The following is a 27,098-nucleotide window of genomic DNA, read 5'->3' as shown; positions in this document are numbered from 1 at the left end:
CGTTCACTCGCAGACGTCTCTTCCTCCATAACAAAGCTCAGTGTGTGTGTGTGTGTGTGTGTGTGTGGGGACTGAAACACAAAGTTCTTCTTCCGCTTCTCCTCTGAAAACATCACTACCACAAAGACAACAGCTTTGGCCTTTAGGGTGAAGTTTAGTCCGTGTTTGGTGAAGGTTTGCCTTGTCGTGCAGCGGCGGAGGGACACAGTGTGCTTTGGAGATGTTCGCCATTGCCACCAGGAACTTTGTGGAGGAGGTGGACTCTGGAGGATGTCTGGTCCCAGTGTGCAGCCTCAACGACAGCGTCACTGTTCTGACTGTGGTGGTGAAGAGGAGGAGGTTCTGGTTCTGGCAGAGACCAAAGTATCAGCCCACTGACTTCACTCTGAATGACCTACTGACAGGAGACACGCCCATTAAGCCAGGTACAGGTGCTGTCCTACAGGTCCAGGTGTTTGCATGTTCTCACCTACAGTATCTAATACAGCACTGCACTGATTGGCTTTGGGACTCAACCATGTGACCCAAATCAATATTAATACCAAGTTACACTAAAGTATGGTGCAGTTTGACACAATGTATGTACCATTATATGACTGTGTCACATCAGTAGCTGTGAAAAATAAACATTTTTGAACTATCTTGATTTAGGAATTCAAGAGAAAATGTTTAGACATTTCATTTCAAGGAGTAAAAGTATGGCAGTGGCTATCCTTACGGTTGCCGTATCAATATACTGACATTCTATCCATTCGCAGCGCCCCTCATTGGCCAGTTTAGGTCACATGACGGGTCAGTCATTGGCCAGTTTAGGTCCTGTGACTAAGACTGAACCTTACCCTAAACTTAACTCTAAAAATTGTTGCGATAAAGGGTTATAACCTAACCCTAAGTCGCTAAGTATGTGTACTTCGGTAAACGTACCAATAGCACCGAGGGTTGTCGTAGGGCAACCGTACAAATAGACACTTTCTAAAAGTATGGCAGTGGCTATCCGTACGGTTGCCGTATCAATATACCAACATTCTATCCATACCCAATGCCCCTCATTGGCCAGTTTAAGTTACGTGATAGGTCATTCATTGGCCAGTTTAGGTCGTGTGACTAAGACTAAACCTTACCCTAACCTTCAAAATTGTTGCGATATTTGGTTTTAACCTAACCCTAACTCTAAGACGCTAAGTATGTGTACTTTGGTAACTGCACCAATAGCACCGGGGGTTGTCTGTAGGGCAACCATACAAATAGACACTTTCTAAAAGTATGGCAGTGGCTATCCATATACGGTTGCCGTATCAATCACCGACATCGATCCATACGCAGCGGCCCTCATTGGCCAGTTTCGGTCACATGATTGGCCAGTACTTGGCCAGGTTAGGTCACGTGACAGAACCTGACCCTAAAAATGGTTGTGATATAGCGGTATAACCTAAACCTAACCCTAAGATGCTACATACGTGTACTTCAGTAAACTTACCAATAGCACCGGGGGTTGTCCGTACCGCAACCGCACAAATAGACACTTTCTAAAAGTATTAATTGATGATTAGATGTTACATAATCTCTAACAAAAATCTTGACATCTGGACAAAGTGGGTTTCAAGCATAATATTAATAACACAAACAAATGACTGAATGAAAGTTTTTTTTTTTCAGTTGTTGCAGAGACTGATTTCATCAAATACAGTGGGACATTCGGGGACAATGTTCAAGGAAACGTGGACGCAAGTTTTATCAACTCTAGCGTGAAAGTGGAGGGAAAGGACTCCTCCAAACTCCAATCATTGTTTGGCAGTTTGAAGAAAGAGGAGGTGGATGTGCAGAAGTTACTGCGAGACTGCAAAGACAGGTCAGAACCTGCGTCACATACAGTACAGTTGTGTTCAGAATTATTCAATCCTCACTGCAATGAAGTGTTTTAGCAAGTTTGAATGGTAATTTTTTTGTGACTCCTCACTGACAAAATTATTCAACTCGTTATGGATTTTTTTAGGGCCGTTGCCGATACCAATTTTTTTTCCATCAGCCTCAGCCGATAACCGATACGGACTGCCGATTTTCTTGAGTCGATACTACTTTTGCTCCTACAATTTACATCATAAAAATTACACAATGATGATAACAAATGGTACAAATCTCAATTTTAAAAAAAAAGGAACATTTATTGAAATTAACAAAGGTGAGGTAGAACGACACCAAGTAAAAAATATTAAACAAATAATAAAAACGGAATGTAGAACAAGAACAAGTAAAAAATAGTGAGACATCTCATGAAATATTATCAAAGAGAACTGTTCGTCCTTGTCCGGAAAATAGCTTTGACAAAAGTTGGCCTGACTGAAGATATATTTTATTAACAGGATTATTATAGTATAAAGATATATAACTATTAGGGATGTAACGATTCACTCAACTCCCGATACAATTCGATTCACGATACTGGGTTCACAATACGATTCTCTCAGGATTTTTTCATTTACAAAATGGGACTGTCGAGAAATTTTTTTTGGGAAAAAAACTAGAAAATACTGTATTATTTTCCTTTTATTTTTCATTGTCAAAAGAATTCCTTGATAAACTATTCAAAACAATGCAATTTAACTAAAAATAAATCTTGAATTAAATAAATAAAGGAATAATACAAATGAAAATGAAGCCTATTAATTTAAATTCTGGTTCTATAATAAACAATGCAAAACTGCATAATAGTTCTTTTTCTTTTAAAAGTGCAACTGAAAATGTATTTGAAAAAAAAAACGTCATTGCACTGATTTATGTCATATTTGTTTGGACCAGCAGAGGGCGCTGGTAACCCAGTGGTCGGTTGGCATGCAGATATCTTTCAGTGAAGAAGAGAAGCTATGCTAGCAGACAGAGCTAATAGAAAAACGTGACTTTTACAGATATTCAAGTAATATTACAGATATTCTTTCGGTGCTAAAGGGGTAATGAATCATTTATTAACATATTTAAGAGTAGAAGGCGGCCAGAAAGAAAGTATTAGCAGACTCCGCCCGCCGCCAACACTTCCGGATGGCGCCCTCTTCTGGTTAAAAAAAAGTACTGCGATTCAATTGTCAGGAAATCGATATCAACCGTGATACCTATGAATCGATTTTTAACTGCCTTACGATTAATCGTTACATCCCTAATAATTATAGTATTAAACACAAAAAAAACCCCGTAAATAATAGTCCATTCCAACACAACCTCAGAACATAAATTAGCAGAGGAAAATAGCATGATGTCAGATGCGCATTAAGCAACAAACTGTTCAAGTTTCTGTTCTAAATTGCATCAACATTAACAGGAATAAATATTCAAACAAGTAGTAAACTGCTTCTCAAAGTTTTTAAAACTTTCTTTCTCAGCGCAGCGCTCTCATATCGCTGTAATGTTGAGAAGCAGAGGGGGAGGGAGAGAGAAACATACGCCAGCTAGCTGCTAATTAAATACATCTGCGACCGCAACACGGAACAACGTTAGCTAAGTTAAACGTTTAAAAGATGCTTTGAAAGTTTAAAACTTGCCGTTGGGGTTGAAGAACTTCCTTCACACTCTGCTAGTGGGGGGAGGGGCTCTGCACTCTGCAGCCTCTGTCTCCAGCAACACGGAGTAGCTTGTGGCAACCGCTCTGTATATGAAGCGGATCTGCGAACGCAGCAGCGCACATCGGCTGATGCTGGTACACGTAAAACACGCAAAAATTGGCCAATTAATTTGGCCGGCCGATGAATCGGTCGATCACTACCTGCGATACTTGGCTCTTTCAAGACAGTTAATTGTGTCTTCGCAACATGGTGAAGTCCAGGGAATGGTCAAAGAAGTCAAGAGAGGAAGTAATTTCTCTTCATAAGCAAGGCTATGGATATAAAAAGAAAGTAAAGACATTAAATATTTCAAGAGACATCATTGGAAGGTGGCCTTGTAATCAGAGGGTTCCCGGTTCAAGCCTCACCTGGGCCATCACTGTGGGATGTTGAGCAAGTCCCTTAACCCCGAACAGCTCCCCAGGCGCTGCAAAATGGCTGCCAACTGTTCCCCAGGGATGGTTAGTGAATTTCTCCATTGTGAGATCAACAAAGTGGAAACACTACCTGGACACGGCAGAAAGAGGATGGTGTCGGCAACTGCTGTCCTGTACCTGAAGCGAAAGGTGTTTCTGATTCCCTAGGTGACAGTTGAGGGACTGCGATAGGACTTGTCAGAGGCACACTGCAAATTGAAGGCCTCTGTGCCAGAACTCCCAGGCGCACCCCCCTGCTGACTCCAAAGCACAAGAAGAGTCGGCTCCAGTATGCCAAAAACCACGTGGATAAGCCACAAAGGTTTTGGGATGCTGTTCTCTGGAGCGGCGAGACAAAATTGGAACTATTTGGGCTTATGGATCAACGATATGTCTGGAGGAGGAAAAATGAGGCCTATAAAGAAAAGAACACGTTGCCTACTGTGAAGCATGGTGGGGGGGGTCATGCTCTGGGGCTGTTTCGCTTCTTCCGGTACAGGGAATCTCCAGCGTGTGCAAGGTATCATGAATTCAATTGCCTACCAGGAAATCTTGGGTTTAAATGTCATGCAGTCAGTAACAAAGCTGAAGCTTGAGAGATGTTGGATCTTCCAACAGGACAACGATCCCAAGCATACCTTCAAATCTACCAGAGCTTGATTGCAAACGAAGGGCTGGAAGATTTTGAAGTGGCCTTCACAATCGCCCGACTTAAATCCCATTGAAAATCTCTGGTGGAACTTGAAGAAGGCAGTTGCTGCACGCAAGCCCAAGAATGTCAATGAACTGGAGACCTTTGCCCATGAGGAATGGGCTTGGATACCTTTAGATCGCTGCAAGAAACTTGTCTCTAGCTATGTTTCACGTCTGAAGGAATAATTTTGAACACAACAGTATATATATGATATGATACATGGTGTAAGACACACACTAGAAGTGATCTTTGTCCAGCCATAAAGCCTCACTGTGAGGCCCAGTTTAACATTAACTCACATCACCTACTTAATGTGTATGTTACAGCATGGCAATCATCTACAAATGTTCCATTTTTTATATTTAACAAAGATGCGTGTTTGTGTTGCCTGTGTCAGGGTCCTGGACATGTCCCACTGTCTCATCCTGCAGGCCAAGGAGAAGCACCGGCGTGTGTTTGGGGTGGTGAAGGAGCGTATCGTGACCACGCAGCCGTGCTCAGTGATAGAGGACGTGCAGCAGGGAGGAGAGTGCGGAGGGAGCCTGGCACCATGTGGGCCAAAATACTCCAAGGTTTACAACATGGGTTTTATTATGTTAGCATTGAAACGTACAGGATTTAATTATTTCTCATGGTTTTAAACTATTCTATTTGCTTACTAGTTGTGCTAATGATACAACAAACTGATAGATTAAGAAAGTGATAAATCACATCCCATTAAGTATTTGCCTCCTTCCCGATTCCTGAATATTTTGCGTATTTATCACACCTAAATGTTTGTGATCATCAGATCTGACAAAGTCAATATAAAATGTTGTTTCAATTTAAATAATGATTTTATTCATTAAGTGTGGAAAAAAATCCAAACCCATCTGAACAAATGTAAAAAAGTAATTGCCCCCCATTGTTAAAATCAGAGTCAACTGTCTTTGTAAATCTGAGTACAGTTTCACTGGCCACACCCATGCTGGATTTCCTCTATGATTGTTGAATCAAGAAATCACTTTAGAAACTGCATTTTAAATTTGCTTGGGTTGGCTTTATCAGATATTAAAATTGGTTTGATAATCTGGAATATAGATAGATAGACTTTTCCTTTATTTTCATTGCACAAGACAAGTCATACATACAGCAAAATTATAGCAGCTTGGAACAGTGTTACTACGACAACTAAAAAAATAAAATAAGAATATAGTCTTTATCAATAAGGGCACATAAATATCTTCTACATACAGTGCAAAGGTACAGCAGTGCAAATGTTACATAGTGCAACAGTGCAATGAATGTTTATTTCCTTAGTGTGTTAGATTTGGGGGGGAAATGGTGCACATGTAGGTTCAGATGTACCGTTTGTAGATGAATATGCAAAATAATCAGGATTAAGGAAGGGGGGGAAATACTTTTTCACAGCACTGTATTTAAAGTTTTAACGCTTTCCATGTCAAACTTTATTTTCATCACAAACTCTCACGGAGAAAGTGCGGATATATAAATTCTTCCATTCAGAGCAAATCAGCAACATGTGTCAGTCACATGATGAGGTAAATGTTGAACCAGTTTAGCTGAAGCAGTTCCTTCACTGTGAAGCATTCATTTGTTAATGGTTATGTTCCGATTTTTGTTTCTCAAGGTTCTACTGAAAGAGAACGGGAGCTTAAGTAAAGACAGCAACGTTACCATGGAGATTCCTACTCATACCACCATAGCCTATGGACTCATCGAGCTGGAAGTGAAGCAGGACGGACACTTCAGTGAGAACACGTTCACTACGTTGGGAATAGCTACAGCTGATGATGATCTTTAGTTCTAACGTGTTGTTGTGTTTTCTACAGAGTTGTGTTTGATGTCAGATACTACGGGTGGGTTTCAAACTGATGGACCTGTGAGGGAAGTGGGAGCTCCTGAGTATTCCTGTGACAACAGCCTCATTCACAAAGGTCCATCACATTAAAATGACATGTTTGCTCATTTATTACGCTGCTCGTAAAGATGTATCAGAGGTCAGAGGCCCAGTTTTACACACTTACTACCCTTGACCCATAATAAAAAAGTCTGATAACACCCACGTAGCGTTTACGTTTACTGCTCAGTCACTTATATTCATGCTGTAGGCTGAATTGATACGTTTTGCGTAGAAAATCAAATCCAATCAAACCCCAGTTTGTTACTGAATCCAACAAAACTCAACTTCAGTCAGTCATTTTCTCAGCTTTGTGTTGACATGGTTTGTATTGTTTTTCCGTCAGTTTTTTTCTGAACTACTGTGTCTTAAAAACTGTTGACAACTTTCTGCTGGTACGATAAACAATAATAACAGGTCCAAACAAACCTGGAGCAAGTATAACACAGGGCTGGGCCCTCTGGACCAAAACTGTTTATCTCAATATTATTTTTTCAAAATGGCAATATACAATACAAATCTCGATATTTTTAATTCAAAGACAATTTGGGTTAAATTTGCTGATGCAAAATGCCACACGGGCCCATTTATTATTAAACAGCTGCACAATATGTGTCACTTTTGGCTTTTTCTCCTCTAAGGGACAGCACATGTGAGTGAGTTCTGTAGTGTGGCTTTTTTTTTAGAGGAGGCTCTGGGTTAGGACACACTCAGTAATCCATCTAACTGTGCGTTTCATGCTGTTCTGAGAAGTAACAAAGGTAGCGACTCCTAAAATGAGTATTTTTATACACAATTAGCTATAAAATAAAAATATATCGATATTAAGAATTTTCTGTATCGCCAACATAGAAAACTCGATATTTCTTAAATCTCGATATGTTGCCCAGCCCTACACAGCAGAGAAAAGCAGAAGGTTAAGTATGTGTATGTAAATGCATGTTCTGCCCTCAGCAGTGACTAACACCATGTTTTCCTCCTCAGAGCTGGAACTCCTGAGTGATCACTTCCTGCAGCTCTCCTCTCTTCCCTCCTCCATCAGATCATCTCTGCTGCAGCAGATCACTGAGCTGATGCAGGACGGAGCAGCCGTCGGTGCTTTGCAGCATGTGGTGAGGACAGAGATGATTGCACAGGTTTTAACAACGCTAATAGAACCTTAACTTGCATGTGTGCGTCTCAGCTGAATCACATGTCGGAGGGTTACAAACCCGAGTCAGCGATTGACGCTCGACAGCAGAACATTAGAGCAGTCGTGGAGCTTTTGGAGCAGACGGGTCAGAGTGGCCAGTCGTCTTCAGTCCTCGCAGCTGTTCAGCTGATGAGCAGCGTGTTAGAGGGTGAGTGAAGTAGTGCTCTGTGTACTCTATTATTACTAATGGTGACAAGTAACTAAGTACAAATATGTCGTTACTGTGCTTAAGTAGTTTACTGTACTTTACTTTGGTATTTATGTTTTTGGGGACTTTTTACTTTTACTCCTTACTTTTTGCTTTCTACTAGAGCTGTACGATTATGGTCAAAATGATAATCACGATTCATTTGATCAATAATGTAATCACGATTATAATCACAAACCGGCGATAAACGGCCCTCACCGGGCCGCTTTTGTTGCTCCGCCTTCGCCGCGCCTCTTTGCCGTGCCACTTTGCTGCCCTGCCTTTGCCGCACCATCTTTGTTGTGCTGCTTTTGCCGCGTTGCCTTCACCAAATTGCACCACCTTCAGCAATCTGCACCACCTTCGCTGTGCCGCCTTCACCGCGCCTTCTTCGCTGTGCCACCTACAAAGACATCCCGTAATTGCCGGGCTATAAAGCGTACTGTTTTATTGGCCGCATTACAATAATTTAGCCTTTTTTTTTTAAGAAAAAGTAGACCCGCATGGAGGAATGGGCCAAAATACCAGCAACAGTGTGTGAAAACCTTACCTAACAGAAAATGTTTGACCTCTGTCATTGCCAACAAAGGGTACATTACAAAGTATTGAGATTAACTTTTGTGGTGGCTGACTAAATACTTTTTTGCCCCACACTGTAACAGTGAATTTTATACTATCAATGCTTTATTATTGATTTGTTTAGACAGAAATGTACTATTGAGAACTTAGACATATTTATAATTTTTGATTGAAGTCATTAAACATATACCTATCATATTTTCTTCAAGAAGAAGATGACATTTGCCTTGAGACAATCATTCAATCGTTATTTTTTTAATTCTGTTACAGTACGGCCCAAACCCAATACACTGAAGCCTCTACAAACAGCGTACACGGATAGGATCCGGTTACACTGAGTTTTCTGTACAAACATGCACCCGAGTTCAGGAGCAAGTCTGCATTATTTGCATACAAACAGATCAGCATTGGCTCCGGGTGGTTTCCAATGAGGGGTGTGTGTGGCGGGGATTGTGGGGGGGAGACGATTACGCAGAAAGAGCAGCACCGCGCCGCCCAGGTCATCAGTTCCAGTGTGATGGAAGGTTTTCTCCCCCAATTTGTAATTGATCCACAATAATAATATAATTCAAAGCAGGAGTCAGACTGAAGAAAAATGATCATGCCGCTTCCTTATTGGTCTTCTGTTGTCTAAATAATAATACATTTTCTGTGTAAAGCCTGCGTCCTGTGCAAAAATGTCCGTTTTTCCACATTGAGCTGATTTAGGGCTGGGAGTTTAACAACTGAGTCACATTTGACGAAAATCGGAGTTTGAATGTGCAAATGGGAGCATTTTCCAAAAATTTAATATTTTGTCATTTTTGGTCAAAATCCCCCCTGCAAACACCGTAAAAGTTATCAAAAATCTATGGATAACTTTCGGTGTCCCACTTCTCTAGATGAGCTACAGCGATTTTGAACTCCGTCAGTGAAATGCATAGGAGAAATGCGTTAAAATACAAGGTGTGCAAAAATAGCAATTTTCCAAATTTCAATTCAAGATTCTGGACTTCCTGTCTGTTTTTTGGCATGGTTTTAGTAATATTTTTAACTTGTCTTGTCATAAATTTTTTTGGCAATTCCTATCTCATAATGCATTTTTGGCGTACTTGGGGGTGCAGGGGCGTCAAAATTTTTGCATTTTTAAAATTGGAAATAACCAGAAATTAGAGAACCACGTGATTGACTTTTATTTGAATTTTTAAGACTCTACTTAATGGTTCAGTGGGTGAAAAGTAGGTGAGTTGGTTCTGACACCAGGAAATAAAGAAGAAAGAGAGAAAGATAGAATAATAATCCAACCCAGTAACAATGTTTCCCGCTTTTTTTTTTGAGTATCATGAACTATACATTTTCGACTAATTTCCAGACCAAAAACGTCTCCATTCCAGAAACCTGGAGAACATGAGTCCCTTGAGCCTAAATGAAAAATGTTGGTAGTTTGAGCTTTTTTTTCCTGTCAGGCAGGTCCTTAGTTTTCTGGTTAATGTTGTTTTAAAAATTTGATCTGTAATGAGTGCTAAACTCTCCAGGTGTTCATAAAGGGTAACAGATTTAATTTATTTCCATGTACCAGTTTTATACAAGTTCTTGAAAAAAATAAAAGATAAGGAATTTGCTGGTTTAAAAACCATGTCTTCCTATTGAAGAGACATTTGTTTTACTTTTTATTTTTTACTTAAGTACATTTAGTAGCATGTACTTTTTAACTTTTACTCAAGTAAGGGAACAACTTCAATACTTTTACATTTATTCAAGTATCTACTTTTACTTGAGTACTGAAGACTAGTACTTTTGCCACCACTGCTTTTTACTCTGACAAGAAGTCACCACTTAAAGAGTTCTATGTCTCTCTGTCTTTCAGAAATGAAAACTGCGTGTCTTGCTGATTTGAGAGGATGCTGTGACCCTAAAGTATTACAGACGTTGGAGCTACTGGTCAGACTGTTACACATCATCACATTCTGCTCTTTGGCTAAAACTCCTCATTTCATCTGTGCTCCGTCTCCTTCCTGTTCCAGGTGCAGTGCGTCTGTGGCAGTGGACAGATGCCTCTGAGCAAAGTCGATCTGACCAAAGACATGTGGGAGAAAACTGAGCATCTGTTCGCCTGCTCCAATGTGTGTCTGAAGAAGGACAGGAATGTGATTATGACAGAAATAAACCCTCAGCCTGGACATCATCCTCTGCTGCTGTGTGTCGCTGTCAAATGTTTGGTTTCTTTGGCCCACGGCCTTTAAATCCAGGATGCATTAAACTTTGTGAGCATTCCTGAACTCAGATACAGTGGTTGGAATATTCTGCAGTATTTTTATCTCCCTTTTACTCTTCATGCTTGGGTTTATGTTGAAAACAGCTTGTTTTTATGACTTAATTGTCATCACAAACCCAAAGAACAAGACCTTGATGCATTGATCCACCTGAATGTGTCTGTGTATGTTTTATTATTGTGAACAAATTATACATAACAGCTGATGAAAGCACAACCGCGTTTTATCAGTTTTACTGCGGGATATAAAAATTGTAAATAATGTATAGTGGTCTGATCAAACCTTTAGCAATGGTTAATGTCTATGTAAGGTGGATGAATTTAGTGGAGATCATTCATACACATTTTTTAAAGCAGACCTCTGATTTTTTTTTTTAAATGCACATTAAAGTATTTTCCAGAACAAATGTGATGGCAGGACATTATCCATAATCATCCCCCTCCTTAGGATGTATTTCTCTGCTTCTTCTAAACAGCTTTTAAGATGTTTTTTAAATGTATACTTCTTTCAAAAGGCCCTCACTTGTCTCCTATATAAACAAACAGGATTTATTCTTATTTTATTGTTAAAGTGCCAAAATATTCTGATGCCTGTCAACGATAATATTTGTTCTGTAAAAACAGAACTTTTCTGATTTAATCTTAGATGTTAGACACACTGTAAGGGCACAAGATGCTTGGTTTACTTAAAAGAACTTTGTATTTTCTTGCAATTTTACTTGTTGGTGATTTGAAATGCACACTTTGTTAAAAATGTGTATCCTTCTTGAAACAAGCAACACACACTTTCACAATAAAGGTAAAATTGTAAAAGTGATTTATTTGTCAATCAACACTGTGACTGGGAAACCTGCAACCTTGGAAATACCATAACTAACGTCCCTGGCATGCATGTGTGGATGGTACTGGACACAAAAGTATAGGGAGAAAGGTCCCAGTCCCAACATACAGAAATGAAATTGAGGCAAGTTATTACAAAACACCAGTTTTTTTTATTTGACATCCAAAAATACATTTTATCTGAAGTCTTGTAAAATGTTTTTTTTTTTTTTTTTTTCAGCAAGTAAATATGTTTTTTCTTTTATTTAAAACTGTTATGTTTCAGTAATGTCACATCAAAGGGATGGAGCACTGAGGTGCAGTATTTAAGCACCACATTAAGGTCAATACATGTGTGACACAGTAAGCTGAAGGCTTGTAGTTATGATGTAACTGTGCGTGTAATGTAACTATGTGCGTTAGGGAAAGATGAGTGATGGGTGAGATCTTTGAGAGACGTTTCCCGTCACCTCTTCCCATTGAACCAGTTGTGTCTTTAAAGGAAGGAACAAACTCAAAGCAATACCCATGACACTAGATGTGCAGAGACAGAGTCAGAGGAAGTACTGGGTGTGTGCACTGTAAACTGTAACACTGAGGTATTGTCCCCTCTCTAATAAGCCCTCTCATAATAAATACAACGTTCAAACCCAACACACAGATATAAAAACTAAAGATTTGCTTTAGAAACGATGAGACACGAGGGCTAGTGCCTTCCTCCCTTTTGTCTGGACAGAAAAGATTCTTTAAAAACATTTGCCAATAAATAAGTACACTTTCTGTGTTTTGTGGGTTGCATAGTGTGCGAGAAAGAAATCCGGAAATTCAGATCAATGTTGAGCTGTGTGAGTGTCCCCAGTACTCACTGGGATTCTGCACGCTTTGTGTGTGTGTGTGTGTGTTACAGTGTTAATTCCCTGTCTCATCCAAAGCCTGGCAGCTCATTCTGCAGCGTCTGTACAGTAATGGTAAAACATCAGTAAACCCAGCTGATGGGAACCCACTGTGGCTCTATGAATAGCCGCTCCACGTCCTCCTGCAGCTTGTCGAAGGCTTTGTCCAGATTATCGTTGACAATCGTAAGGTCAAAGAAGTGGCTGTATGCACGCCGGATCCTAGCGCTCTCATCCACAGTTTTCTTTAAGTCGTTTTCCTATTTGGGAAAAGGAATTTGAAAAAAAAAAAAAAAACACAGACACACACACAAACCAAACACTGGACGCTGTGAGTGTTTGTTCTAAAATATTTGTTGCACCAAATCAAAGAAAATAAATTCAGACCCATTGTGCTTATTAAATGTCTACTTGTTACTTTTTTGCCTCAAGTTTAAACGTATTTGTATTTTTTAAGTGGCAGAGTTTAAATATTCAGAGGGTTGTTCATTATTGTCTCTCATTGTGCAAACATTAATAACAAGTGGAAAAGCATGTTTTTTTCAAATGGTTTTTTGCTTTTTTAGAAGAATAGCTTTACCGTTTTGATACGCGTAGCAATGCAAACCCTGATTTTGATTTTTTTTCCCGAGCATCCGTCAAGTTCTCAGCCCTGATTAGGAGTTTTAAGAGTGAACTTTTCTAAGATTTTTAAGCCAAAAATGCACATTACACTTAATAAAAATCATGTAAAGAAAAGGTTTTGACTCCCAATCTGTTCTGTCATCACTGTTTTCTTGCTTTTATCAAAACCTTTTTCAGTGGCTCGTTTCTAAATCCTTTTTATGATCTCATTTGATTTTTAATCTTGCCATATCTGATGTGTATAATGTCTGTAATTTATCTCATTTATCACAGTCACAGGTCTTTGAACTCACCGTGAGTAGTTTGGTAGTAAGTCCAGCATCTACCACAGCTTTGTGCATAGCTCTCAGTGTGTCCAGTTCTGGAGCAGCAATAAACACCACATATGGCATGAACTCAGCAGTCTTCAATACTTTAAGGGCCTGTGGAATAAAAACATTACATGGCTGATATACAGTGGTATGCAAAAGTTTGGGCACCCTTGTAAATGTTCATGATTTTCCTTAATAAATAATTGGTTGTTTGGATAACAAATTCCAGTTAAATTTATCATATAGGAGACAAACACAGTGATATTTGAGAAGTGAAATAAAGTTTATTCGATTTACAGAAAGTGTGCTAGAATTATTTAAACAGAATTAGGCATGTGCATAAGTTTAGGCACCCTTGCATCTTATTGATTTTAATACTCTTAGCACTAATTATTGGAACTCAAAATTGTTTTGGTAACCTCAGTGATCCTTGATCTCCATACACAGGTGAATCCAATCATGAGTCAGGGTATTTAAGTAGGAAAATTCTAGGGGTTTCCTCTTTGCATCTTCTCTGATTAGTGGCAACATGGGAGCCTCAAAACACCTCTCAAATGACCTGAAAACAAAGATAATTCAACATCATGGTTTAGGGGAGGGATACAAAAAGTTATCCCAGCGATTTAAGCTTTCAGTTTCAACTGTGAGGAACATTGTGAGGAATTGGAAGACCACAGGTACAGTTCTAGTTAAGGCCCGAAGTGGAAGACCAAGAAAGATCTCCGAAAGGCAGCGGCGCAGGATGGTGAGAACAGTCACAGTCAACCCGCAGACCAGCTCCAAAGACCTACAACATCAGCTTGCTGCAGATGGTGTCACTGTGCATCGTTCGACTATTCAGCGCACTTTACACAAGGAGATGCTGTATGGAAGAGTAATGCGGAAAAAGCCTTTTCTCTGCACACGCCACAAACGGGGTCGCTTGAGGTATGCTAAAGCACATTTGGACAAGCCAGCTTCATTTTGGAACAAGGTGCTGTGGACTGATGAAACTAAAATAGAGTTATTTGGGCATAACCAGGGGCGTTATGCATGGCGGAAAAAGAACACAGCATTCCAAGAAAAGCACTTGCTACCTACAGTAAAGTTTGGTGGTGGTTCCATCATGCTGTGGGGCTGTGTGTCCAGTGCAGGCACTGGGAATCTTGTTAAAGTTGAGGGGCGCATGGATTCCTCTCAATATCAGCAGATTCTGGAGAACAATGTCCAGGAATCAGTGACAAAGTTGAAGTTGCGCTGGGGCTGGATCTTTCAACAAGACAATGATCCTAAACACTGCTCAAAATCTACTAAGGCATTCATGCAGAGGAACAAGTACAACATCCTGGAATGGCCGTCTCAGTCCCCAGACCTGAATATTATTGAAAATGTATGGTGTGCTTTAAAACGGGCGGTCCATGCTCGGAAACCATCAAACCTGACTGAACTAGAGATGATCTGCAGAGAAGAATGGTCCAAAATACCTCCCACCAGAATCCAGACCCTAAGATCAAGGATCACTGAGGTTACCAAAACAATTTTGAGTTCCAATAATTAGTGCTAAGAGTATTAAAATCAATAAGATGCAAGGGTGCCTAAACTTATGCACATGCCTAATTCTGTTTAAATAATTCTAGCACACTTTCTGTAAATCGAATAAACTTTATTTCACTTCTCAAACATCACTGTGTTTGTCTCCTATATGATAAATTTAACTGGAATTTGTTATCCAAACAACCAATTATTTATTAAGGAAAATCATGAACATTTACAAGGGTGCCCAAACTTTTGCATACCACTGTATATTTTACACATACAGTAGTGTTATAGACAGACCTGAGGGTTAACATCCAGGATGCAGGTGCGTCCCGCGTTCACCACTTCATGGATGGAGTCGATCTTGGTGCCGTAAAGGTTTCCGTCGTACTCTCCGTGCTCTAAGTAACGGCTGTCTTTGATGTCTTTCTCCATCTCTTCACGCTGCACAAAGCAATAGTTCTGTCCATCCAACTCTTCTTCTCTGGGACGGCGTGAAGTAACTGAAAAACATGAAGACATGAAACAATCTTAACCATGAAAACCTGCACAAAAATAACTCAGATCTTCAGTCTGTGAGACACTCACAGGGGACAGTGGTCCCATATCTCAGAGGATTCATTACAATAAGTCTATTCTTCAGGCTCCGCCTTCCAACTCCCTGTGCTCCGATCAGAATCAGTGTTTTCCTCTGGAAAGGCGGCATCTTGGCTACTTCCTCATAGATCTGCAGCTCATAGCGGTCAAACTCTGAAATGATACGAGCAGATTTAGTATCAAACTAAATGCTTTCGTGTGTGTAAAACAGTGTGGACGATACACACCTGCATTCTTGGCAGTGATGTACATCATTTTCTTCTTCTTTTTCTTCGCAGTTAGAGATCCACAAAGTATCCCTGGCCAAGTAAGTAAGTAAATAAGTACATTTTATTCATATAGCACTTTTCACAGATAAAATCACAAAGTGCTGTACCGTCACAAATGAAACTAAAACAACAGCAGCAACAACACAAAAGGACAATAAAACACAAGATCATTTAAAACAACAGTAGGAAATCATGAAAAGATAATAAAAAATTAAAAGCAATTTAACCAACATAGAGAAAAAGAGGTCAGAACTTCATATCATGGTGTGTGAAACATCTTATGGACGTCACTCACTGACCATTATCAGAGATGTCCTCGTCTCTCTTCACAAACGCTTTCCTCCTCTCCTCTAAGAACTGACTGGGGATCAGTCCAGTGGCTCCGCCCACTATTTTGCGAGCCTGTACGGAAATCAAAAGAAGGCAAATACTGCTTTCAGACTGTTTTTAGCATTTAGATTGAAGATTATCTCGAGCAACATGTCATACCAACCTGCCACCAGTTGGGGTCCTCTTTGTTGACAACATGAAGTATGTCTCCTTTAGAGAAGGACAAACCGGCTTCTTTACAGGGGATCAGCGTGTCTGTGGTGGGATTGTAGTTGAAATGCGATTTCAGGTAAATCTGTAAAACACACAATAATAGATTATTATTATTATTATTATTATTAGGGATCGTTAAAAAGTACTAAAAAGCTTTTATCGCACTTCAAAGAAAATAAATAAAGGTTAATTTTGTATTTGCATCATTTCTGTACATTTTTTCCAAGCAGTCAAACTTTAAATAAAAACAAAAAAACAAACAACACAATGTTGGTGGGTAAAAATGCTGGGTTGCTAGTGAGTAAAAAAAAGATTGTCGTGCCCTAATTTTATGACAACAAAAAAGTTATTAGTTACTAATACAAACTAAGAATTCATTTATGATGTGAAATAACCAAACATATATTGTTAGTCTAGTTTTGAAACCTGTATGTAACAAATGTAATGAGATGAAAAGGGGTGGCTGAGATGTAGATTGAGTGGTTGTTCTGTGTTTGTGTCTTTGCTAACATTTTTCAATAATAAAAACAGACTTGTGTAAAGGTTCCAGTGAGATTCATTTCGCTTTATTTTTTAATAGAATGTTAAGTTGAGGTTTTGTTTATTCAGACAAGGATTTTCAGGAAATTTCCTCTCCTGACATGTTTCGACTGTCAACTGCCAATCTTTGTCAGAGGAGTTGCTGATTGCCTTTGATGTTTCCTTTGAAGTTTCAATTGATTTTCGTGTAATAGTTCCAGCGTGATTCTCACTTAACTTGTCTCTCGCTGGAGATGCAAATGTCCTGAAAAACCTTATCTGAATAAACAAAACCTCAACTTAACATACTGTTCAAAAAGACAAAATTGTTTTCGCTACAACTATTACACAGAAATCAAGTGAAACTTCAAAGAACTCCTCTGACGAAGACAGGCAGTTGACAGCCGAAAGATGTCAGGAGATAAAAATGTCCTGAAAAAACTTGTCTGAATAAATGAAACCTCAATTTAACAGACTTGTGTAAAGCTGAGCTATAAAGATATCGAAGCATTTCCTATGCGACAGCTCCACAAATCCAAGGAAGACAAATGATGCAAACTTCCAGGAGGACCAAAAAAAATCCTGTCATCACAGCATCAGCGTGATGTCTGATGGGCTATGTGCCCTTTAAAGTCCACACAGTGAATGTTGACTGAATGAGCGTTAGCAACCACAACCATTTTTACATAATTGTTACACAACTGAAAAAACAACAAGCAAAAGAGCAGAAAGAGATTATTCGATCCTCTTGGGAACGTAGGTCGGAGTCACGACCTTACATACAGCTGCACGGTATGAGCTGCTTTCTTTGCATGGAAAAGGCAGCTCTAGTAAACACAGCAGTGTGTAAAGTGTTATTAATAGACAGGTCATGGGCTCAGTTACAAGAGCCAAGCGTTCTGGCGGGTCAGACGGGTCAGACAGGTACAGTACCACACTCATAAACACGACTCACAAACAACTCCCAGTGATTTAAAGCAGTGTTTCTCAACCTTTTCAGCCCACGACCCCCAAATAAAAGGTCCCAGAGACCGGGGACCCCCACTCTACCTGAAGGTGATTGAACACAAACATGAACATTGAAGAACAGCCATGTGGCAACAGGGCCGTCTTTTATCGTCGTTTATCTCAATAATATCCACTGTTATCCATGAAGATTATTTGCGCCATAGTATATAGTTATCTGAAAGATGTAAATCCTTGTTTTGATCAGAAATAAAATGGTTGAAAGTGACCAAAGACGGTGGAAAAGGTGAAATAGGATTTTAAAACCACAAAAATTGGTTAAAGGTAGGGAAAAAAGTGCAAAAAAGGCATTGAAAATTGATGGCACAGAGCCAGAAATGGGAGTAATGTGGCAAAAATGCATGAAAAGGAGCAAAAATATGTCAAGAATAAGTGATGAAAATAGGTTAAAATATGGCAGGTTTGGTGGAGTTACAGAGGGCTGAAATTGTAAAACAAAAATATTCTTAGCATCTGGCAACCCCCTCCCAGTGTCTCGCGACCCCAAACGTGGTCCCGGCCCCCAGGTTTAGAACCCCTGATTTAAAGTCATTGTAGCCTCGTCATTGTAGCGTGTTCCTGAGCTATCTCTTCCTCACCTGTGGAGGTGCAGGCGCATCTTTATAGCTCGGCAGGACCTTCAGCGTGATGCTCCCACTGCACTCCCTCAGCAGTTCCTGGAGTTCGTTGGGATCGCTGCCGACCTCGCGACCGTTCACCTCACGGATTATGTCCCCTGTGTGCAGCATGCCCTGTCTGTCAATGGAGCTGCCGTGCAGGATCCGCGCAATAACCATTTCCCCCTGCACCACTCGGAAAGTAACCCCCTGTAAAAGAGGACCATATATTCACACTTCATAAATCATGACAGAGGGCTGTGTGGAGGTTTCTGGTTGGTGTCAAAATCACTCATCCACAATGGCTTATTATGTGTCTGTGTGTTTAAAAGGAGGTCATTGAAAAAGCGCTGCATGTGAAGCACTTGACAGCCTAACAAATGAGTTTCCTCTGTCACTGGTTTCAATGGTGGACCAGCTTACCAGAGGCTCAGCGGCTTTCTTCTGAATGCCAATCATCCTGACGGCATCGGCGGGCATCAGAGAACTTGTCAACACGGAATTGCTGTTCTCTGTGGCATCGGGCATTTCATAGCACTTTGCAGCCACTTTGTCATGGGTCTCGATTAAAGACTGAGACACAAAAGAGAGATGGAGAGGAAAACCCAGACAGAAAAAGCCCAGCTCAGTCTTTGAAGCTTCGATAGAGATGCAGAAAAAAAGAGAACAAACAGTAATCCATCATAAGAAGAAAGAACAATGGCACAACAACTTACACAAACAATAGATGAATAAACAAACTCGTACTCTGTTCTTACCCACTCACAGAGAGCTCGAGACGACAAAACTTCATCAGCAAATGTCAAGAATACCTGAAACACTGAGTACCAGCTACAGACTCTCCCCTGACTTCAGCCTGTGTAACTCACTCAGTCATTCACTAAACACACCCCTGTACTAGTGTTGTCCTGTCCTGTCCTGGATTTGAGGATATGACGAGCAGCCAGAGGCACATCACTAAACATGTTTCCCTACATGCGTGAACACATCATGTGACCCCGGCTCGTCTCGCACACACTGTTACATCTGTGTGTGTAATCACTGACAGCTGCAGTACCTTAAAATGAGGCTCCTGGAGGATTCTCGTCAGCTCAGCGGTCGCAGCATCTTTTTCTGGCAGATTGTTTAGGGAATCCAAAATCTCTGAGACCAGCTCGACATTATTGTCTCGCACCGCTTGTAGTTGAACTTCCTCCAGACGCTCATGAGCCTGCGCACACGGACAGGTTTAGAACAGAAAATGGACCGTGTCACAACAGTGTATGTAAATATTTGCACAGAGCGCCGAGTGGATTTGGTTTGAGTTGCACAATGTAACAGTGCCAGTTGGATAAAGCTGTGATTTCCTCAAAGCTCTTCTGCTGATACCTTTAGGATTCTAGAACTGTTCATTATCTCAGTAACCAGGAAAGTTCAATCAAAAGTACATCACAAGCAAAAAAACCAGTGCACATCAAGGCGGAGATGCTCAGGATCAGCACTATAACAGCTGACAGATACCAGGTCACACTTTGAATTTATTTGTCTGAATGCAGCCCTAGAATGGACACTGATGATGATGACGATGATGATGATGCAGGGTCGGTTTAGTGAAGCACAGGCATACCACTATTCCATTATTTTACAAGTTACAACAAAACATAATCTCAAACAACTGTAATCTACGCTTTCACTTTGTCAAATATAAATCTAGTTAATAATAATGATAAAATGTAGTGTAAAAATATCAAAGCTAGCAAAACTTGTTACTAGTACTGGAAACTCTCTATTTGTAATACAATATAACAAACATGATTAAAAAAAAAAACAAATTCTAGAAAAAGTACATCTTTATGGTCGCCAGAAATTCTTGATATCAAAATGGGGTCACGATCCGAAAAAAGGTTGGGAACGTTCACCTGTAGGCTTAAGTAAATTTAACTTGTACCCATTTGTAAATAGCTGTGTGTTAGGGCTGGGTGATTTTGCCTTAAAAAAAATAAAAAATAAAAAAAAAAATAAAAAATCGCCTTTCCAAAAAAAGACCAAATTAACTCACTTTTGTTCCATTATTTTTTTTTATTTTCAAATACATCAGTTATTTCATATCAATCCTGATTACATTTAATAAAGATCTTAAAAGAAGCTCAATGTTTGGATTTCTATTGATTAATTTTATTCTAACCCTTCATGTCAGCATTATCTGATCGTTCTGCATGTAAAACACAAAAATGAAAAACATTTGCTACACCACGAAAAAAATCCCTGAACCTCTGAATCAAACCACTTTGATAGTCATTGACAAATTAAATATTCAATTGCGTCTAAATAGTTTAATATATGAAAATTAAACTATACTATTACCAAGATAACTATTATTACAATTTCTTCTGTTTTAATAAAAATCAGGACAAAATGTCAAACTGTAGCTTTTGTGTTTATTAGTTTATAAAAATCTATATATAGAGATAGTCTTTGAACTGGGAAACTGTTAGTTAACTAGGTAACCATTAGTTTGTGATGCTTTAAGTCTGTTTTTGATCAAAACTGGTAAGAGGTTTTCTGCCTGTTTGGATTTGCGCAGAAAGTCCTGCTTGGAGGATGTTTTCAGGTGTGATTTTTAAATGGTTGTGTGAAAACCAGCATTAGCGTGTCACAAAAAGTAGCATTTTTCTGCTTTCGTAGAGTTTGCTTTTACTTATTGTACATAAGATACCTCGTTTTACTATTTAACTGTCTGCACATTTCTTGTCTATTCTGCACACCCTGAGTGATCTTACTGAATGCCAAATGTAACAAGTAAATTTCTCCATTGTGAGATCAATAAAGGATTATCTTATCTTATCAGCCACCAAATTAATAAATTCCTTGATAGAGTATCGATTAAAGCTTGTGAATAGGTCAATTCCCACATTTTCTCCAGGGATTCTACTTTAAAATACATTTATCACACACAGGAGCAGCACTCACTGATATTTCTTTATCTCCTGAAGCAGATATTAAATCTGAATATAAATGTATCAGGATATTAAAACTAGCCTCACCTTGGCAAGCGACTGAACAATGGGACTTTCCATAATTCCTTTGAGAAAGATGAGATCAATATCTTTAGCTCCACTGCCAGAGGGCATTTCTTTCAGGTTGTCCAGTATCTGCTGCATGGCTGAAGATGAACATAATACACAATAATCACACGTACATTCATGATTTTGATTTAAAAAAACAAAAACTAAAACCACTCCACTTTCAGCCTTAAAACTTATTTGTAAATGTAGGTCATGTAGGACAATACATCTACACTGAAGAATAGCATTAAAACCTGATTCAATGAATGCATTAAAGAAAAAGTCTCTATAATACGGTACAAGTTATATTTTCGAGCAAAGTGCAGCTTTTAAGTTCTTACCTGAGCCAGACTTTGCATTGGCCACAGTCATGTTTTTTTAATCCTCAGCCCAAGATGTTGAAACTTTAAACACGATGAAAAAAGCCACCCAACTGCCTGCTTACAGATACCAGCGCAACTGGAGAGCTGAGGAGTGTAGGAGATCCACTCAAGTCACAAAAGTAGTCACCAAACTGTTAGAAAGCCATGCTATGAAATGAAAGCATTTTACAGGAGAGGAAAATGGAGCAGAGGGTTAGCAGACACAAACCAACAATTGTGGTCTTGGCTGTTTATGCAAATGAGAGCACGACACTTAAGGGAATGACAAAGGGAGCAATTGACTGATAAAGGATGAGTCTCCCGTCATCCTTCTGGCAAAAGGTTGTGCCAGCCACACGCTGAGAGGGCCTCCTGAGGACGTTCTGTGTAAACATGCTCTGCAAACAGTGAGGCCAGAAAAGCAAGACTCTCTTCTTGGGCATTAACAGAGCATGGCGGTAGTCTCATCATAATGCACGGTGTCAACAAAAAGAGGAAAAAGATCTTCTGTGTGGTAGCAATGCTGTGTCTCAGTTACAATAACGTTATGGAGTTAAAAGTAAAAACTCACCAACAGTGTTCAAATCATCAGCCCAGCTGGGACGCCACTTTCAGAACAACATATCTTTGAGACACAATGAAAAAAGGTCTTTAATGGGATAAAACGTGACAAATTATTACTTAACTATGTGTGATCACTGCTAATGTTGACGCTCTTATTGATTTTTTTGAATTGTTGGATGTTTTCTGTTGCACTTTTTAATCATGTAAAGCGTATGTGTATGAAATGCTCAATACAAATAATAGTGTCTTGTCTTGCCTTGTGATGATCGCCAGGTACCTCGCCATATTTTGCCCATGATAACTAGGGCCCTATTAAGATCTCTTTTTATTTTTTTTCCAAATTTAGTTTCATTTTTTCCCAAATTCTGCGTTTTCCACATTCATTTTCTCAAATTCCGTTTTTTTCAAGAAATATTAATAAATTTATTTTTAGAAAATATTAGTTTTTAACTCCTGTGAGGAAACAAAATAAATACTAATAAAAAAAAACATAATTAAACAAAAACATATGTCAAAAATAAAGTATGAAACAATTTAGAAGGTAGATATAAGTTGTAGGGGTGGGAACCTCTGGGTACCTCGCGATACGATACACGATAACGATTATCTCACGATACGACGATGCTGCGATTATCGATATGTTGGTCAGAAATCAATCTATGATAATCTATGATATAACAAGAAAAAAAAAAGATTACTTGAAAAAAGAAAATTTTTATTTTATATCTCTGAAAGACAATAAATTGAAAAAGTGTCCTATGAACAGTGACACTAGTTTAGTGCAACATCTATGTAAATAAGTGTCAACATACCAATGTAAACGAATATGTATCTCCAATAGTGCTTTCTGTAAACAAAAAATAGGGTCTTTCTTACCAGTGACACCATTATAGTGCAATATTACAGTAAACAATATACTGGTTCCTTCAACAAACAGTGACAAAAGACCTACCTGCACATTTTAGTGAAAAAGCAGAAAAGGTTTTAAAAATAAATACATTTAAAAAAAAAAAAAAAAAAAAATCAATACTATAGCACGATATCGATAATCAATTGTGCGGAAAAAAAAATTCATGCAGAATCTGTCCATTTGATTCCATCCGCAATTCCGTTAACGTGGATTTCATAGGATCCTATACCTAACTTGAAACTAATCAAAGCTGAATTTACTTCCGAAATGCTTGAGAATATATAAATAAAAAAAATTGATATTTGGCGCCAGTGAATCGATAACGTACCGCTAGACGAAACCTCGCGATATGTCGTCGTATCGATATTTTTGCACACCCTTAGTTCCTACAATGCTATTCTAATCTAATTCAGTTGCTGTGATTGCTCAGTTCAAGCACACAGACACTTTTTAATGGGCACAAAAATATGTAATCTCAATGGGGAAAAACATTTTTAAAAATGTGATTACATGCACAAGTATAATTTCATGTTGTACCTTATTGGTTCACAACTGCGCCAAGATTATATTTAGCACAATAAAACTTTTTAAAAAAAAAAAAAAAAAAAAAACTGGTGTCCATTTCTGCACTGACAAACTACTACTTTTTCGACCACACAGGAAGCTGTGCGCCATTTTAATATTTACAGTAGCGCCACTGGGAATAAGGAGGATTCATAAGGAATTCTGGACAAACAGGTTTGTAGACACAAGAAGTAGTGAGTCACGTCACGTGGAAAATATAGTTTCAAACGTTTTAACTAAACGTATTGGTATCGCTATAGATAGATAATAAAGCACCATAATAATAATAATAATAATAATAATAATGTCGCACTAATAGTAATAACGTTGCCCATCCCTTCTCTATCTTGTTTAGTGTTAACACACAATGGGTAAATATGACAGCAGGTATTTTGTTCATGTTGTAACATGTAAAAGTTAGCAGATACTTTTCAATCATAGCCCTCGTGTAACTCTGCTGTCACGCAGCACGCGCACGTGTACCCATTTACTACAATGTGGTACAGCTTTGCACAGTAGTAGTAGCACATAGTCGCTGATTAGCTTCAATAAAAGCTGGTTTTAATTCAAATATATCAACGCATTGCAGCATATAAAGTTGTTTTTACAGAAACTAACCACTGTCAACAGCTCGTTATGATTTTATTCTATAAACTAGTCATCGCCCCGTACCCGGTGTAGTTCAACACATTTAGCAATGGAAGTGTTTGTTAGCAGCAATAAAAGCGCGTGTGCGATAAGTTTAACAAATATTTAATTCTCCACAACGCAACATATACTTGAGTTTTATCAAACCAGCTTAGAGTGCTGGTTAACTTTGTGTAGTGAGTCCCACTTGTAGTAGTAAACTGTAATTAGCTATAACATCCACTAGCTAGCTAATGTAATGTGTGATGTAACGCACCTACTGGTTACCGTATTAACCAGTGACCGAGCCTTGTAGTTTTTAATATATTTACTGTGCGAATTAAATATTTTTGTGATTATGTGTTCAAATGTTTCACAAAATCAAGTCAAGATAATCAGGATGTAACCTGGAAGCTTTATATTAAAGATAATTTCATTAACCCACACAGCACGAACAATGATCATGTTCACAGCACGAACAATGATCATATTCACATAAATTAAACGGACGAATCAGATATTGAAATTAAGATTGTCCATGAGATTAAACAACATTTAAAGGGAGGAATAAACGACTCAAACGCCTCTGCTGTAACTAAACAGCCGTTTAAAGAGCCGGAAGACGGTCACCTATTGACGGCTACACCAGTAGACCCGCAACACCCTCCCTAACAAGAGTCACTGAAATCCTGGAAACAAGGGGTTCCCCATTGGTAGGGGCGCTGCTCACCAATCAATTGAATGAATGAATAAATCAATGAATTAAACCTTACCTCGTGCACTCGGTGTCCAGTCACGCTGACACGTGTTCCTTTATTTCACAGTTTTCATCTTTACTTGCGCAACCGTGACTTGTTCTCGCCTGTCCTGTCCTGTCCCTCCCCGCCTCTCCTCAGCCTGTCTGTGGACTGTGGAGGACTATCCAGTGGCGCCCAGGTTAAATGTAGCTCCATGAGCAAGAAGATGAAATCCTACTCAGCCCCAGCCTGACCTCTGACTCTCAGCTTCACACGTAAAATGATACCAACAAATAGACATCTGTGTCTGACAGACAGAGAGAGAGAGTGGAAAGAGATGAAATATTATGGTTTTAAAGGCAAACACACAGAGCAGCCATAAGATTATGACCACTAACAGGTAAAGTAATTAAAAAAAAAGTCCATTATTGTCACTATAATGGCACCTGTCAGAAAAGTAACATTGTGCTTATGAAGCTGGTGTTTTGTTAGCAAGAAAAATAAATAACTGCTGAATTGTGAATGAGCAGACCAACTTTAATTTGATAAATGGCAAGTTTATTTAATTTCTAACAGAGAATGTTTAAAGAAATACACCATGCGTAATAGAACGATGGGGCTGAATATTCATAAAGCGGTCAGAACTCCAACACTTGACCCTGACCATAGAGAAAACTGTGTCCCGTCATGACTGCATTGGCCTATCAACGAGTTAATATAACACAACTGGATTCTAGTTTTGTTTGTAATTGTTGTTGAAGGGTGTCAAACTCATTTTAGTTCTGGGGCCAAAGACAGAGCAGTTTGATCTCTAGTAAGCTACAGGTTTTTCACTTGAAAACGAGTCATTTCAACATTATTGTGCCATAGTTTACACTTCTAAGTATACATAAAATACAAAATATGTAAGAAACCGACCATATTAAAGCAGTTAGTGATAGATATCAGTCCCAACAGGATTTTCACTTTGAATTTCCTAGATTTTGTGACCAATTGCGATTTAATTAAGGGAAATATAATATTACATCATAATTTGAGGAAAATTGAAGGATTTTGTAAGAATGTTACAACTTTAATAAGAAGCGTGAGGTTGAGACTGAGGATGCACATAAGTTTTTAATGTTTGGCTGAATTTGAGAGTCTTGAGTCCTAAATCGTCCACCATGCAAAGTCTTGTTCTATATTTAGTTTTTATGTTTGTCAAGGCCAATACATAATTTGTGGCGATGCATGGAGGCTTCTGACTACTGGTCTATTCATATTCTAGTTTCCAGTGTTGCCACGCTGATTTAAAAAACATTTCACGTATCCCTCACGACAATTTGCGTACCCCTGGAGGTACCCGTACCCCACTTTGGGAACCTAGGGTCTAGTGTATGTGCTTGAAAGCTGCATCCACAGTTTGTAAAGTCAGAGGTTCTGGTCCTGAATTGTGACAAAAATGTGTACCATTTTATCTCCAGTAATACAGTCCTCCTATTTTCTGTATGTGTTGTTTCAGTTTCTGTAACATCTGTAACATCTGGCAAAAGGAAAAAGGCGCAGACCAAAAACCACATGGTGTAGAACGGTGGAGAGTTGGAGAAAAGTGGAGAGTTTGTTGCAGCCAAATGCCCCTCCGAGTGGATAAGTAAGTAACTAAAGAATTACAGTCATCCAGGTATGATAACAGAAATAACGCAATCGCAATATTTTAGTCCCTTTTCACACTTTCCATGTAAATGGGCCTCCCCTCTCGTAGGAAATCTGAGTGAATTGGAATTATATCA

General features: G+C 39.0%; 2 protein-coding genes across 7 annotated transcripts; one reads left to right on the top strand and one right to left on the bottom strand.

The window, feature by feature from the left end:
• gsdmeb (gasdermin Eb) lies at positions 1-11,626 on the top strand. The gene is made up of 9 exons (XM_028470792.1): positions 1-425; positions 1,657-1,849; positions 5,098-5,272; positions 6,331-6,451; positions 6,533-6,637; positions 7,585-7,712; positions 7,784-7,940; positions 10,405-10,478; positions 10,562-11,626. Exons 1-9 carry the CDS (start codon positions 221-223, stop codon positions 10,778-10,780), a joined length of 1,377 nt encoding a protein of 458 aa, XP_028326593.1. The 5' UTR covers positions 1-220; the 3' UTR covers positions 10,781-11,626.
• Positions 11,627-11,846: 220 nt separating this feature from the next.
• pals2a (protein associated with LIN7 2, MAGUK p55 family member a) lies at positions 11,847-25,618 on the bottom strand. Of its 6 annotated transcripts, none has more exons than XM_028470760.1 (14): positions 25,366-25,618; positions 22,499-22,552; positions 21,907-22,095; positions 21,545-21,663; positions 19,579-19,731; positions 18,945-19,094; positions 18,504-18,731; positions 16,331-16,462; positions 16,137-16,239; positions 15,796-15,867; positions 15,560-15,721; positions 15,272-15,474; positions 13,439-13,567; positions 11,847-12,781 (listed from the first exon to the last, which is right to left on the bottom strand). In XM_028470760.1, the coding sequence occupies exons 3-14, from the start codon at positions 21,935-21,937 to the stop codon at positions 12,605-12,607; spliced, it is 1,659 nt and encodes a 552-aa protein (XP_028326561.1). In that variant the 5' UTR covers positions 21,938-22,095; positions 22,499-22,552; positions 25,366-25,618; the 3' UTR covers positions 11,847-12,604. The 6 variants fall into 6 exon arrangements, with proteins under 6 accessions (XP_028326561.1, XP_028326560.1, XP_028326562.1 ...); XM_028470759.1 differs by having other exon boundaries at positions 21,907-22,032; XM_028470761.1 differs by lacking the exon at positions 21,907-22,095.
• Between the last annotated feature and the right edge of the window lie 1,480 nt (positions 25,619-27,098).

This window comes from Gouania willdenowi, chromosome 16 (genome assembly GCF_900634775.1).
Source record: "Gouania willdenowi chromosome 16, fGouWil2.1, whole genome shotgun sequence".
Lineage (NCBI taxonomy): Eukaryota > Metazoa > Chordata > Actinopteri > Blenniiformes > Gobiesocidae > Gouania > Gouania willdenowi.
This window is presented reverse-complemented; position numbering and strand designations above follow the sequence as displayed.

Coding starts and splice junctions, on each gene's coding strand:
- pals2a (XM_028470760.1), bottom strand. CDS start 21,937: ATGACTGTGGCCAATGCAAAGTCTGGCTCAG. Junction 19,095..19,578: donor TCCAGGAGCCTCATTTTAAG/GTACTGCAGCTG, acceptor TTTGTGTCTCAG/TCTTTAATCGAGACCCATGA. Junction 13,568..15,271: donor TCCTGGATGTTAACCCTCAG/GTCTGTCTATAA, acceptor TTTATTCCACAG/GCCCTTAAAGTATTGAAGAC.
- gsdmeb (XM_028470792.1), top strand. CDS start 221: ATGTTCGCCATTGCCACCAGGAACTTTGTGGAGGAGGTGGACTCTGGA. Junction 7,941..10,404: donor GATGAGCAGCGTGTTAGAGG/GTGAGTGAAGTA, acceptor TCTGTCTTTCAG/AAATGAAAACTGCGTGTCTT. Junction 10,479..10,561: donor TACAGACGTTGGAGCTACTG/GTCAGACTGTTA, acceptor TTCCTGTTCCAG/GTGCAGTGCGTCTGTGGCAG.